The sequence below is a fragment of the Perca fluviatilis genome, chromosome 7 (assembly GCF_010015445.1).
Source record: "Perca fluviatilis chromosome 7, GENO_Pfluv_1.0, whole genome shotgun sequence".
Lineage (NCBI taxonomy): Eukaryota > Metazoa > Chordata > Actinopteri > Perciformes > Percidae > Perca > Perca fluviatilis.
The window spans coordinates 22,092,691-22,107,938 of record NC_053118.1 but is presented as its reverse complement, the minus strand read 5'-3'; the positions used below and the strand labels follow the sequence as shown (position 1 = coordinate 22,107,938).

The following is a 15,248-nucleotide window of genomic DNA, read 5'->3' as shown; positions in this document are numbered from 1 at the left end:
AACAATTGAGAGAGGACTGTTCGTGTTTTCTTACAAAACACTGCCATCTAACGGTACGATGAAAACTGGGCCATAAACAATTTGGTGACATGTTAGGAGGCATTAATCTCCGAAATTACCAACCAGGGGGTTTATTTTGACAAACTGAGCTGCGGTTTATCTAGCTAGGCTGTCGGAAGGAAACTGGAGCGATACGTTTGAAAAATATTTTAGTCTTATTAAAAAAAAAAAAGGATTATGGTGAAATATGCATTTAAATAAAATAGTTATAGGCTATTGCTGTAACAAAATACTTCCAAGACCTCATCTAACACGTTAATCATTCCTAGGCAATGCGGGAATAGCCTACCAGTCCTTTCCAAATCCCCCCTCCCATCCTATGATCTACACCGAGTCGACTCGCTGCTTTGAGACAAACAGCACAGAATCAGAGTGTGCGCAACAGCACACACCGAGCACAGAAAATCACCTACAGCAAAACTGTTCACCAGTCAAGGCCCAGGGTCGCCTTCCCCTCGGTACGACTGCCCCAAGAATAGACTCGCATGGACGCTGGCATCGTGGAGGCATGGCAGAAGCGGAGTTACAAACCTTTACCTCTATCATGGACGCGTTGGTTCGCATCAGTGTAAGTATGACGTTCATTTTTATTACGCTATTTATTTCAACCACGTGTGCGTATTTTAAAAGAGACATCATTATCATCTTTTGTCCTCCACCTTCATGTATGATAACACAATTTAACACAACAATATTTCTTCCCGAACCGTCTGTGCTGATAAAATGTGAGGCATTTCTTCCGTTAGAGCATTATTTTGGCATCAAAGATAGGTTTGCTTTTGGGGTAACGCTCTAGCACTCTGGGTGGAAACATAAAAGCAAGGCCACAAATAACATACGCAAACGTTGTAGCAGATAAAGCAGTGAATGTTTGGTGATTATAATCAACAAAAATATGTTGGCTAGCTTTAAATGCTTAGCTACAGGCCGCATCCGAGAAGGTAGAGCTGATGCGCGTTGTCATAGAAACGGGATGCTGCGATTAGCTTTAGTAGCTGTAACACCGGAATAAAGCCTCCACAACCAGTAACACTTTAAAACCGAGAGCTATATATTTATTTTATTGATTGGAACATTTTTGCTTGGACAAGTGTCATACTTGGTTACCAAACCATGGTATCCAGAGCGTAGCTAATTCTACACCTGAAGTGTTCAAAGGGAAGATGAAGCTAGCAGACTTCATTCACATTACTAGGCTAACACCTGAAGTTAGGGAAAGGTATTTTTTCCTCCTCATTTGCCCTACCTGTGCTCTGTACATCCAACATCAGCCTACATAACCAGTGTCTGCTGCAGCTCACTCTTGACTCCTACACATCTCATATAAAAAAAAAAAATTCCAGGTCACAGGAGGTGCAGAATGTAAAGAGCAGTGGATTCTTTATTTACTAGTGACTCAGCCTTTATTGAATCTGACTCCATACTCAGTTCTCTTTGTTGAAACTCTCCTCTCCAGTCCAACATGAAGAGTATGGAACAAGAGCTGCGTTGCCCGGTGTGTGATGAGATGGTGAAGCAGCCCATCCTTCTGCCATGCCAGCACAGTGTGTGTCTGCTGTGTGCTGCTGAGTTGTTGGTACAAAGAGGTTATCCTCCTCCAGACCTCCCTCCAGAGCCCAACTCACCGGCCTCCACACCCAACACTCGCTCCCCACGACAGGCACGAAAACCTACACCCAGGACCCCTGACCGCCTGGAACGGGTTCTCAGAACAGGTGGAGAAAGGATGTGGAGATTATGTGTGTGTGTGTGTGTGTGTGTGTGTGTGTGTGTGTGTGTGTGTGTGTGTGTGTGTGTGTGTGTGTGTGTGTGTGTGTGTGTGTGTGTGTGTGTGTGTGTGTGTGTGTTGGTGCAGCTGATGAGTATTTTAAGTGGCCTGGCAATACGCTTTGAAAATGAAACTGAATGATCTCAGCATTAACTTAGAGTGACATCATGGTTTGAAAATGCAAAGATGATGGCCTGAAATGACGGCAATGTCCTGTCAGCATCTGAGTTTCATAGGTGATGTAGCTGACACATCAGTGTCCTGCTGTGCATCCAGGGCTTTATGCATTTATCTCATGACTTATTTAAGTGCATGTAGAGCAAAGGCCACAGAGGCAGAGAGAGTCAAGGAGTCAGAAAAGGCAATAAGCATCTGTCGAGCAGGTGTATGTGTTAGCTAATAGTGTTTCCTCCATAGCGAACATACCTTTTAATTATCACTGTGTGTATGTATATATATATATATATATATATATATATATATATATATATATATATATATATATATATATAGTGTGAGGGACTACTTAGAGCTCTTCTTTTTTCTCTTCTATCTCTCTATCTCTATCCATGTCTCTTTCTCCTTCATCTTCCCTCCTCTACACCTGCGTCCTTTTCCCAGTGTGCGGGACATACCCAGGGCGGAGGCGGAAGGACACAGCCCTTCCCCCCATGTTGTTCCCGTGTTCTTCCTGTCAGCGGGATGTGGAGCTCGGAGAGAAAGGCCTGACAGACTGCCTCCGCAACCTCACACTGGAACGTATTGTGGAGAGGTATATGTACAAACACTATAGATACAGTTTATACTGTAGCAGGTACAGTCAGGTGTAGTCAGAGCTGATGCTGCAGGCACAAACATGACTTGTGGTGTGTTATTTCGTTTAACTAATTAACAGAAATCATAAAAAAGCAATCATGGATTTAGAAGAACTTTTTTTTTTTTACCAGTGAAGGCAATGAAGAAAGGCAGCGAATGAAGGGCTTAGTCAATACTGCTTTATAAATGAGACAGGAAATCATTCGCTGGAAGGAGTTTCAATAATGAATCTTTCTTTTACTCCTGATTTAAGGCTAACCATAAGAGCAGATTGCAGGGACAGCTCAAAAACTGCAGTGTACTGTACGACAACAACTGTGGCAAAATGGTTCAATTTACCCAAAGTTATGTTGAGGAAGTACTTCTCATCCTCCTTCAATGTTAATCATCCTCTTCTCTTATCAGTTCAAATAGTGAAGATCAAAGTGAGAGGAGCAGCTTTGATAAAAAGCGTTCAGAGATGGGGAGAGAGAGTTATGGGGATTTGCGGTTTCCCAGTTTCACACGCAGCAGTTTGATGAGTGCAGCTGCTCCCTCCCCAGACAGTGGTTGTGTTGGTCAGGAAAGTGTGACGGTGCATGTTTTACTGCGCAGGATGCATTAACAAGGCAGCTGCTGGTGATGTATCCAGGCCAGGCTGTAAAATAGTCCTAACTACTAAAAAGAAAGCAGGGCAAACTTACATGTGCTCAATCTTCCCTTTGTTGACTTTTAAGGACTCAATCTTTCTTGCTTTCTATTTTTCTGCTGCAGAATTGCTTTAGCCCTGCCCTTATCTCCCTGTACCCCTGTGTGCCCTTTAGGTACAGGCATACAGTAAGTCTGGGCAGTGTAGCCATCATGTGTGGTTTCTGTAAGCCTCCTCAGTCTCTGGAGGCCACTAAGGGCTGCGCTGACTGCAAGTCCAACTTCTGCAACGAGTGTTTCAAACTCTACCACCCCTGGGGAACCCCTCGAGCTCAGCACGAACACATTCTACCTACCAACAACTTTCGGCCAAAGGTTAGTCTAGTTTTGTGTTTCGTGCATTGTGTACAGTAGCTTCTCTTCTATTGTCATTGTGCCGTAATCCTCTTTTGAGCTTCAGGTCCTAACATGCACAGAGCATGAGCAGGAGAGACTGCAGTGGTACTGCCGTAACTGCCAGAGGTTACTGTGCCCACTTTGTAAGCTCCGTCGTGTCCACCATGGACACAAAGTGTTGCCTATAGCACAGGCCTACCAGGCCCTTAAGGTGAGTCTGTTTCCACTGTGTTAGGATCTGGATGTTAGCGACCTTGAAATGTCAACGTTTGTTTTGGTCTTACAGGACAAGGTTAACAAGGAAGTCAACTTTATCCTGGCCAACCAGGAGACAATACAGATTCAAATCACTCAACTGGAAGCTGCCAACAAACAGATGGAGGTGAACTATCCTTTCTCTGCTTTGTCAAAGTATGTGTCACCTTACACTGTAACTTTGTACAGTATTTGTTAGAGGCTCTGCTACAATATTCCGTTGGGATGACCATCCCACGTGGCTACTTGCAGGGATTCTTCTATCGAGATATAAACACTCTGCTTTGGTCTACACAACAATCATTCATTTTCTTTTGTATAACAGGCTGAAAGCAGTATTTTGTCTTGGAATTGGGAACTGACCAACAACACACTGTAGTTTAGTGGTTGTTATTGTACTTCAGAACAATAGGAATCGTTCCCCAGCCTATCCTGCCACTTTACTTTAACTACAGCTGCAACAAAAGGGACATGTTGAATTAGTGGGCCCTCTAGAGGCCTGGGGCTCTAGAGCAATGACACACTTACGTGTTGGCAATAGCTAAGACATGTCTCTGTATTTGTCATTCCTAATCTGTCATTGTTTGTTTACTCAGCAGCAACACTTTCTCCCCACTCTGTCTCTTGCCAGGCGAACAGCACAGTGGCTCTGCATCAGCTGACCCACTGTATCCGAGAGCTGGGAGCAGCTGTAGCGGAGCGTCAGGGGGCTTTGGCTCTGGCTCTGGAGGGATCCCGCAGAAGGAGGGAGGATGCCCTGTCTGCCCAGATCTCAGAGAGACAAGGCCTGCTGGAGCATGCGGGCCTGATGGCCTACACACAGGAGCTGCTCAAGGAGACCGATCCACCCTGCTTCGTACAGGCTGCCAGAGTCACTCACAGCAGGTAACATACACTTAGTCAGCTGAATCTTAAACTTAGGAGGAATTATAAAATTAGATTTTGCTTTCTGACATCTATTTTTTTTCTGTGAATCTCTCTCTTCAGGCTGGTGAAGGCGATAGAAAACCTCCAGTGTTTCTCTCCCTCTGCCGATCCCTCTTTCAGACACTTTCACCTAGACGCATCCAAAGAGGTTAAGCTAATCCACAGCTTGGAGTTCATACGTGGTAGGCTCCTATGTTTCTGTGATATGAACCATGTAAAAGTGAAATTATACTTTATTACGGTAAATGAATGTAACCTGCATCTGTTGCTTTGTCTCCTCTATAGCCCCACTGGCTCCAGTCATTGACACTCAGAAGACACTTGCTTATGATGAGCTGTTTTTATGCTGGCGCCTCCCTCAGGACTCTGCCCCAGCTTGGCACTTCTCTGTCGAATACCAGCGACGAGCAGGAGGGGCTGCAGCCACATGGGGCGGCACCAGATCCCCTAATGCTTCAACAGCATGGCTGCGTCTGGATGAAGTGAGAGGGACCAATGCTGTGATTGATCGACTGCAGATAGACAGTGTGTACGTGCTCAGGGTGAGAGGCTGCAACAAGGCCGGGTTTGGAGAGTACAGTGAAGACGTTTACCTCCACACTCCACCAGCACCTGGTGAGATATGGACATCTATTATTTTACATGATCAATTTCTTTATTTTTACATTTTATTCACTACAAAGAAACAAACATCTTTCCATTCGTCTATAAACAAATGAGGCAATTCCTTGTTTCCAATGCAGCTTGACTGGATTCATAACAAACATATGTACTGTAAATAGCTTTGAGAAAAAGTAATATGCCTCGAGATTGTAATTTTTTTGTATCAAAATTCAGAAAACAAGTTGGTAGCATTGGTAACAAAGAAAAAACTGTTGGCACATACAGTGTTCAAGTTGGATATTTTTCCAGTATTGGTGTCATTTCTTCAATTGATTGACTAATATTGATTTTTTTTCTCTCATCCCTTCATTTCCTATTCCCACTTTATTTTTTAATTTAGCTTCTGCACCAAAACTTCCTTTTTTTATTCCACATTCCAGTTTCATCCCAGTCAGACTCTTTCCACTTGTGTCTTTCTTGCGACAGGTCTGTACTGCACTTTAAAAAAAATGATGTATTGGTCCTTTATTGTCCATTGTTCACTTTTGCTGATATTCTACATAGTCATTCCTTCACAAAACCGGATCAGTGGAAACAATATGTAGATAGAGTGATTGTTATCTTTACTCTGTTTCTCACCTTTCCTCCTCCTGCTAAAGCCACTACATCCTACTTTTCCTCTTGAACACACATTTTCTCGTGATCTGGCTCTTGTTATGTGTTCTCCTCCCACTCTTCTTTAGCTCTTTTATTCCATAATGCGTTCAGACTTGCTGTAGCCTGACTGTCCCAGCTTCAGGATCTAACCCCTCCTCCCTCCTGGCTCCTTTCTGTTACCTTCCTTGCCATCTATCTCCCTCTTCACCCCTCCTTTCCTTCCTTGTATGCCTCCTTTTCCCATCCTCTCAGTGTTGAGTTTCTCCTTGGACTCACGATGGGGGTTGCACGCTGACAGGCTGGCATTGGGTAGAGGTCAAACCTACGCCCGCAGTGTGCCAGGCCTCTCCCTCCTGCAGGCCGCCAATCGCACACTCACTTCCTGCCACTTAACTTCTGACCTGCTGGTGGCCGACTTGTCAGTCACTCAAGGCAGACACTACTGGGCATGCTCTGTGGAGCCTGGCTCCTACCTGGTAAAGGTGAGAGGGATGCTTGTTGGTCAGTTGGTTTAGTATTACAATGCATTATAGGGAATCAGCTTTACTTTACATGCTGACTCAAAATGGATGTGACCAAAGATTTCTGTCTTTCTGATTCTCTGTCTTGCAGGTGGGAGTAGGGCAGGAGGCTAAGCTACAAGAGTGGTTTCATCTCCCTCAGGACATGGCCAGCCCTCGGTAACTAAATCTCACTCTCTTAAATATAGACTAATAAATGATAACATAAGACCAATTTTTGTTTCTTATGACAAGTATAATGCACTGAACCACAAATGCTGATATGTATGGGATTGACCTCTTGCCACTGATTGAAAGAGCTCTTGATGATGTAAGTACATTCATTGACAAATGTGGGTTCATCACTTGGAACAAACCTTCTCACTTTACATGTAGTCATTTGATCCATTGTTCATCTAAAATATTAGATTGTTTTGAGTGTCTCATGACTACATGATCTGTAATGTCATAATCATAGTCTTCACACACTAAATTTGCATAAGAACACTGCAAATATACAATATCATAGTATGTAGTACTTTAAGAGCTCCAGCAGAGGGTTCCAACAAAGCTGTGGTTAGGTGTGCCAGACCCTCTTTCACAGCGCTGTGGAGGAGGGTCTGGCGAGTCCACACAGCATTCCGGGATGGGAGAAATTGTGCTCTGGTTTATTGGCATTTCTTTAAACCAATCTTCTACGTCTTGGGCGGTGCTAAGCGCCAAGTGGAGCCACGGTGCCACTGCAAAATAGCCTAAGGAAGGAACTTTTTTTGGTTTTTGCTTAGTTTTTCTTTTGTACAGCCTAATCATCTCCTTCCCTCTGCCTCCCCCCAGCTGCGACCCAGACAGTGGCCATGACAGTGGGGCAGAGGACGGCCAGGACTCTCCTCCCTTCTGCTTCCTCACAATGGGCATGGGCAAGATCCTGCTTCCTCAAGGACATGGTCACACTCAGAGCCAGGGGGACAGCCATAGCCATGGGGGAGTGCACTCCCACGGTAGCAACCATAGCAACCTGCCTCACCCTCATACAGCTCCTCTGCCACCCCGACTGGGAGTGTGTCTGGACTGTGACAAAGGACGTGTCACCTTTTATGATGCCCACTCGTTGCGGATCCTGTGGGAGGGACACATGGACTGTTCAGCTCCAGTGTGTCCGGCCTTCTGCTTCATCGGCGGAGGGGCCCTGCAGCTGCAGGACCTCATAGCCAATCGAAACATCGAGGAGCCGCCGCCACGGAGGGTAACTATCCAAACATGTGCAACAAATCTCAGCAAATAAATTGTGGTGAGACAGGAGTTCAAGGGCACAGTTCACTCAGCAATCAAAGTTTTTATCCTGTCTGTAGAGTTAAAGGTGGTTTATATTAAATGTGAGTTGATAATGAATTGCCTTGATCCTATGAAACTTTGATACTTGATTGAACTGTCACTGCTGCGTTACATTTTTCCTCTCAATATGATTGTTGAGAGCCGAATATAAATATCTGATGTTCCTTTGCATTTGCACTTGGCCTGAATATTAAATCTCTCTTTTGGCTATTTTTGTTGTTGTTGCTTTTTTATCTTTTTAATTTTGCAATACTCATATAAAGATGGCTGAAGTAATTTTAGACTATGCAGAATTCTGAGTAAAACACCTTTATAACAGATAAAATCTGTTTGCAATGTAAGTAAAAATCTGCCCTCCTTTTACACTTGTCTTAAACTGTCCCAGAATGACTGGACAACAAAAGTTGCATGCAAGTGTGACTAGGATTAATAAATTACATATATGCAGATAACTGTCACTGCGTAAAGCACCTCAGTATGTACTGTATGTCTAATTTTATACTGTATCTTAATTTTTTTTTTATGTAGCCTCAACAAGTGTTAACGATGTGTATATAATTTAGATTTAGAGAATGTGAATGTTCTCCAGTTGTTGAATTCCTAAGTTCTGCTGGCTCACATCAGGATGACGTGTCTTGGTGTCTAAACAGTCCAAGGTGGTATTTTATATAGTTGCTGTTTTGCATTTCAAAAAGGACTTGTGTGGCATTTCGGCTGGGTAAACACGCTCACGGTTGCCTCAATGTTTTCAGAAAAGATATTAAAGTGAAAAAAGCTTCTGCAGAATAATGCTGACTTCATAACATGTGAATACATGGAGATGCAGAAATGCAGATGGCCTACTTGTCCAGTTTTAAAGTGTGGTGTTTGAGTGATATTAATGATGAGATGTGATGTTAAAGGAAGTGGATGGATGAAATAGGCTAATGAGAAGAGGTCTATTTTATGAGCTCTTGTTGACTTTTTTTTAAATAGATTTTGTTTTTGCTACTGCAACTGACAGTAGCCATTTACTTATTGACTAAGCTGATTCAGTGTTATATTTGGGGAATGTAAGAGCCCAGTCTTGTATCATTTCAGTGCAAGAGATATTGTAATATTTTCAAATCTGTCTCCGACTGTATTTTGATATATAATATGATTTTCTGGTATGTATGTGTATGTGAACTCTGGCTGTGACTGTAATGCTCTCTGCTTCTGTGTGTGTGTGTGTGTGTGTGTGTGTGTGTGTGTGTGTGTGTGTGTGTGTGTGTGTGTGTGTGTGTGTGTGTGTCTCCTGTCTTTGTTGACGTGTCTAGACTACTTGTGTTACAGCACAGCACTTGAATGACTTTAGACTGTAGCATCAGAATCTCTTCATTTAGATTTCGCCTTGGATGGCAGAATGTTTCTATCATGTCATGAGAAAATAAATGACTGATAACTGTAACATGGAGTCACTCTGTGAAATAATAACCAGTAAATGCTGTGTTGTATTTCCCCTGCTGTTGAAAAGAAGAGCTATCCCCTCTTTCTGAATATCACTCATAACTTGCTTCACATGATATTAATAATAATTAAGTCAGAAACCTTTTCATTAGTGCATGTCTTCCTGTTTTGTATGTCTGACAGGCTTTTAACTTGATTCACAGAGGACTCTCTTGGCTTTTATTTTCATCATCACCGGTCATTTTCCCACCCTACAGCTAAAATGAGAAACATGTTTTGGTCAAATGCAACAGTCAGCTACAAAGTTGTCACATTTTAATTGATGGTAAACAGCAGTGTTCTAGAAAGGATTAATGAAAACAGACTCTCCTTGTTTAAATGTCATGGAAACACTCTCTCTGAGTGCGTGGGGCACGCCTGCATGTAAGGGCAAGTGTGCCCTTAATCACTTGAGTGTGCCAGAGCTGCATGAACAGGTAAAGTGGATTGTTTGTGCCACAGGGTTTAAATATAATCCACTTATTTTGTACAGAGCCAAGACACACCTTACAATACCATATACAGAAAGACAGCAACAGAAAGAGGCAGGCTAAGAGCACAACAGCTGTATTATGTGAGCAGAAGACGAGAGGGGGCGGTTCAGTATGTGAGCCAGTTGGACTGGTAGTAGTAGAACATTGTTTTAAGAAGGATGTTATCACCCAGACAGTGACAAATAGTGTCAAAGGTAAAGGAGTTTAGATATTGCGTAACACCAGAATGGTTGTGCATTTGTCTTTGTCTTTTGACATCAACAGGGAGCTGTTGCAATCAAACCCAATGTTGGAGCTCTCTGTAAGTACGAATTGTCTGCTGCTGGAGTATGCAATAATAATAATGTACCATTAGGGGGCGACATTGTTTGTACTTTGTTGATTTCCTGTGTCTTCTGTGAAAAAGGTTAGTCAGCATCAACAGGTGCAGGATGTGTCAACATGGACTTGTCTGGTCACAAATCTGTGATGGCAGGTCAGATATAAATTAAGAGCTTACAGCTTTTATTTGGTTCCTCTTAAGTCAATCTTTGTGCTATATATTCTGTTACACCTGGAAGAATATGTATCTCCCTTACCTTGTTCCTCTTTCTTTCCCTCCCCAATTCAACCTATGTATTTGTTACTCACAATGCATATAAATCAACTTTAATTATAGTGTACACAGGATACAGGTAGCTCATTTTCAGTTCAGTTCCTTGACAGAATCCATCAAAGTTCTGGAGTGTCGCATATGAATTACACTTTATATTATAATTAGCTACTACTAGCTAATGCATTTTCACCACACATACAAACAGTGACAGAATACAGAGAGAGGAACCTCCTACAGAACAAACTACATTAACGCCACATTGGTCCCCACTATTACTATCAACACAAACTTTAACAACAAAAAAGCATTTTACTAAGGTGTTATCTCTGGTCCTAATTCCACATACTTGGGGCTCTGGTGGTTGCTTTATTTCTAAGCTACAGCTCAGTTTAGTTTACACTTGTTTACCCGACAGAACTCCTCCCCACAAAAGTTAAAGGAGAATTCCGGTCGATTTCAACACGTAGCTCTGTTGTTTGTAAAGTGCTGTCAGTAGCGAGAAAAACGAAAAGAATCGGTTCTGCCTACACCGTGCTAGCCTCCTGCTACAGTTAGCACCCAGGAGGCTGAAACAGGGCAAGTTTTAAACGTGCTTTTAGCCTCTTAAAGTGATGGTTCAGAGTAATTCACCCTAGGGTCCTTTGCATCATGACCTCGAGCCAAACACCCCCCCAGAAGCTTTTTTCACCTGGGTCTAACATTGGGAGAGTTAGCTAGAGTAGCGTTATCAGCTGAATAGCTTAGCGCAGGGGCTAATGGACCCACGTTTGTATCTTGTAAGTTACCCCACTAATAATGCCCGAAATGATACCAAACGTCTACAAGTAGTACAAATAGGTTATGCTCTCATAAAACGATGGATTGGAAAGTTTGTAAGTACACCAGAAGTTTATGAACACTTGCCTGCTCTCTTCTGCTCTCTGCTGCTGCTGCTGCTACCTGCAGTTAGACGAGTGCTTAGGGCTGTCTACAAATTACTACACCGAAAAGAGATACAACAAAAATATTTATTAATTTAATGATTAAATAAGGTAATGTCTCCAAACTTACCTCAATTATTACTTGTCTCCTGCTAGTTATACTACAGCACTTACTTTAAAAAAAATGTTAAATTAATAAATATTTTTGTTGCATCTCTTTTCGGTGTTGTAATTTGTAGACGGCCCTAAGCACTCGTCTTACAGCAGCAACAACAACAGCGAAGAGCAAAACAGCTTTACACTAGTGTATTACATAAACTTCTGAAGCATTGTGCTATCAGAACATAACTTATTTGATACTAAATACTTGTAGACGTTTGGTATCATTTCGGGCATTATTAGTGGGGTAACTTACGAGATACAAACGTGGGTCCATTAGCCCCTGCGCTAAGCTATTCAGCTGATAACGCTACTCTAGCTAACTCTCCCAATGTTCGACCCAGGTGAAAAAAGCTTCTGGGGGGGTGTTTGGTTTGAGGTCATGGTGCAAAGGACCCTAGGGTGAATTACTCCGAACCATCACTTTAACATGTTTGAAATGTCATTACAAGTGCCTACCTATGTAAAGTGATTCCTTCCGAGTGAACACAGTGAATCTGACCGCAGTAGATGTGAAAAAGATTTGTGCTAATTCAGTTCTGTTTAGTTCCTGTGTTTAGATGGCATGACGAGTGCTTCGGGACCGTCTACAAACTACAACACCGAAAAGAGATACAAAAATATTTTCTAAAATAGGCATGTGCTCATTTTTTAAAAGTAAGTGCTGTAGTACACCTAGCAGGAGACAAGTTATAATTGAGGTAAGTTTGGAGACCGAAAATCGACCGGAATTCTCCTTTAAGCCTGTGTTTGTCTGTGTGTACGCAACAGATTTTTGTAATGAAGCATGTTCTTGTAAGATGATTTAATGTAGGAGTTCATCGGTTGTCAGAGGATAAGAAGCAACTAAACTACAGTATGTAACAATAATGAGGAAAACCTTAGAATCTCAATGAATACAGATGACAATGGAATGTTACTTATGCTGTCTCTCAAATATTTCATGTACAGTATCATGACGTTTTTTATGAAACCTGTCGACTGTTCTGAGTAACCTGGGATGAAACCACTGTATTTGAATAGCCAATAAAGTTTTGTTTCATATGTTGAAGTTGACAGAAGCAAAAAGGCTGAGCGCCATGCAGAATAAGTTCCACACACAATGAGATGTAGCAAACTTTCAAATGTGCATACAGTGCAGGAAGCTGCAGAAATGTTTGCTAATGCAAGCACAGACTCCAAGTCCCCTGAACAGCTGTGTCTCCTGTCTTTCCTCAGCACCTCTGCACATTACAGTGGACGTGTATGTTCTACACACACACACACCCATGCAATCAAATCCAAATCCACTTTACATGGTTGCCATTCAAAACACTTCCATGTACACACAAATCCACTGCATGTGTCTGTTCTGGATGGATGCCAAAGTGGAAAAGCATGATCAGACAGGACCAAATGCTCCTCACGCTCTGTGAGTATTTATGTGTGTGTCATTTTTAGACTAGAAAAAACATTAACTCTCCATTAAGTCCTCAACTGTACTGCACCACCTGTTTGGCTTGATTTTTTTTTTTTTTTATGTATTCTTCACAACTATAGCTTGCTTTGTGGCTGTATTTACTATACTAAGTATTAGAAATGATTTATCACCAAGAATAAGAATAAGTTTTAGTTTAATGCAAATGTATTCATTTAACTTTAAATGCCGGGAAAAATTAAACTTTGTGCTGGACACATGCAATGCTGTTGTTGGGTCCAGTGTGTCAAAGGCAGTTTTAGAATCTCTAATAGGATACCTGACAAATGATTTATATCAAAGGTGAAATGTGTACAGTATGTTCATTGGTGCTGACAGTGTTTTGGTCCATAGGCTGTCCTCTGACAGCTTAATGACTAGCTGTCCACATACATATCACTTCACTCACTGTTCCTATTCTGAAGGGCGGCAGAAGCAAAGGGAGGAAGAAGAAGAGGAAGGAGGAATCTGGGAGATTAATGAGACAGGACATACTGAACCACACAATACAGCCCTCAGGACACACCGGAGGGTTGTGTGTAAATGTATTTCCGTAAAGAGCAAAGGTCTTTCAGCACCAACTGGTGATAATAAAAGAAGTCCCATTCTTTATGTGTGTGTATGAGAAATACACCATGCAGCCCATCAGCTGTGCTCTGAGAAGGAAAAAAAATGCTGATTAGAAAAGAAAAACAAAGGTGGAGGAGCTGTTAAAGCTGGGAATAGAGAGCCACTTGCTACCCCAGCACGCGACTCCTACATATATATATATATATATATATATATATATATATATATATATATATATATATATACCTACAGCAGCAACTGCATTTACAAACAAGGGAGTGCATGTATAGGTATGAATGTATATACATGCATATCAATAAAAAGCTATGATAGAAAGCTTCAGTATAAATGTTAATAGGGGACTTCTATGTGTTGTCAGTCAGTGAAATCTGCTACATATCAAAAGGGCTTGAATGTGAAAAAGCTTGTGTTGCTCCTCCTCTCTCTTCTGCCTATAAAATCTATATAAATCTCAGACTGACTGACAGTTATACGAGACAGACCTTATTATCAGTGCAGATGATCTGAGTGTACAGTGGAAGTGTGGCTATTTTATAAGTGTAGGAGCAGGACTGCTGGACCACCATGTCATTTTGGTTGAATGAAAGGTGAAGGAGGAGATATATTGAGTAAGAAGATATGAGTAAGATATATGATTTGCAAAAAGGTTAAAAAAAAACACAATGAGAAATAAATAAAGTATATTACAGTGTGTGAGAAGAGGAGATGACCATATGAATAATTAGATAAGGAGGATGGCAACGGAGACGGCTGGGAAGGGTGAGGGGCTGACAGGAAAACTGAGAGAAGCACATTCCTTCTTTCCCTCTTGTTCTCTTCAAAACAGCAGCTGGGACAGGTGTGCTTTTACTGATGGCAGAAAGTGCAAAGGCTGCTGACTGCCCCCCAGTGTGCTGTGTGTATTCTGTGTGTTTATATGCTGAGTATGCACACTGTCTGGCTGCAAACTGCATGTTAGCAAAGACTTTGTTGTGTGTAATTATGAGGGGAAACAAGACCCATAGATCAGAATTTGCCCATAATGACAAAAATAGACATCTGAATGCGCACATGGTGTTTGTTGGGGAGAGATTGTGGGAGTGTCTTTGTAAGACACAACATAGTGTACATACAATATGTGTATGCCTTCAAGGATGTGTGCAAAGAGTCAGCTTGTGTGTGTGTGTTTGTGTTGTTTAAGGAGACAGTCTCTACTTCAGGAAACAGAGGGATCCTGTTTGTGAGTTGTACTCATTGTTCAGCTGATTACCCAGCACCCCCTACTCCTCCATACACACTCATGTACACTATATACGCCCTGTGTCACTATTTGGCTGTCGAACAAAGACAGACATGTACACATCAGCGTATAAGGACCGTGCTTTGATTTCCTGCCTAACACTAACTAACCACGCTGTCTTTTCACGAAGCCGAATGAGGGGTGTGTCCGGTCAGTCTATCTGACTCCTTGTCCCTCCAACCATATTGTCCGTCTCTTTTCTCTAGAAGAATGGACAACACCCAATGCTTCCTTATCTTCCCCTGGACTTATCATTTACTATTATTTCTTGGTGCTAATTAGCTAATGTTAGCATGCTAATGCCATAAATTAAGACGGTGAACATGGTAAACATTTTACCTGCTAA

At 42.0% G+C, this 15,248-nt stretch overlaps 1 protein-coding gene across 3 annotated transcripts; it reads left to right on the top strand.

The window, feature by feature from the left end:
- Positions 1–271: 271 nt before the first annotated feature.
- Positions 272–9,370, top strand: trim46a (tripartite motif containing 46a). Of its 3 annotated transcripts, XM_039805512.1 has the most exons (12): positions 272–628; positions 1,517–1,775; positions 2,450–2,600; positions 3,448–3,646; positions 3,732–3,878; positions 3,954–4,049; positions 4,554–4,807; positions 4,910–5,031; positions 5,135–5,464; positions 6,362–6,591; positions 6,722–6,789; positions 7,444–9,370. In XM_039805512.1, exons 1-12 carry the CDS (start codon positions 380–382, stop codon positions 7,889–7,891), a joined length of 2,553 nt encoding a protein of 850 aa, XP_039661446.1. In that variant the 5' UTR covers positions 272–379; the 3' UTR covers positions 7,892–9,370. The 3 variants fall into 3 exon arrangements, with proteins under 3 accessions (XP_039661446.1, XP_039661449.1, XP_039661448.1); XM_039805515.1 differs by lacking the exons at positions 6,722–6,789; positions 7,444–9,370 and adding an exon at positions 5,853–5,938 and having other exon boundaries at positions 6,362–6,497; XM_039805514.1 differs by lacking the exons at positions 6,362–6,591; positions 6,722–6,789; positions 7,444–9,370 and adding exons at positions 5,853–5,938; positions 6,196–6,353.
- Positions 9,371–15,248: the final 5,878 nt, after the last annotated feature.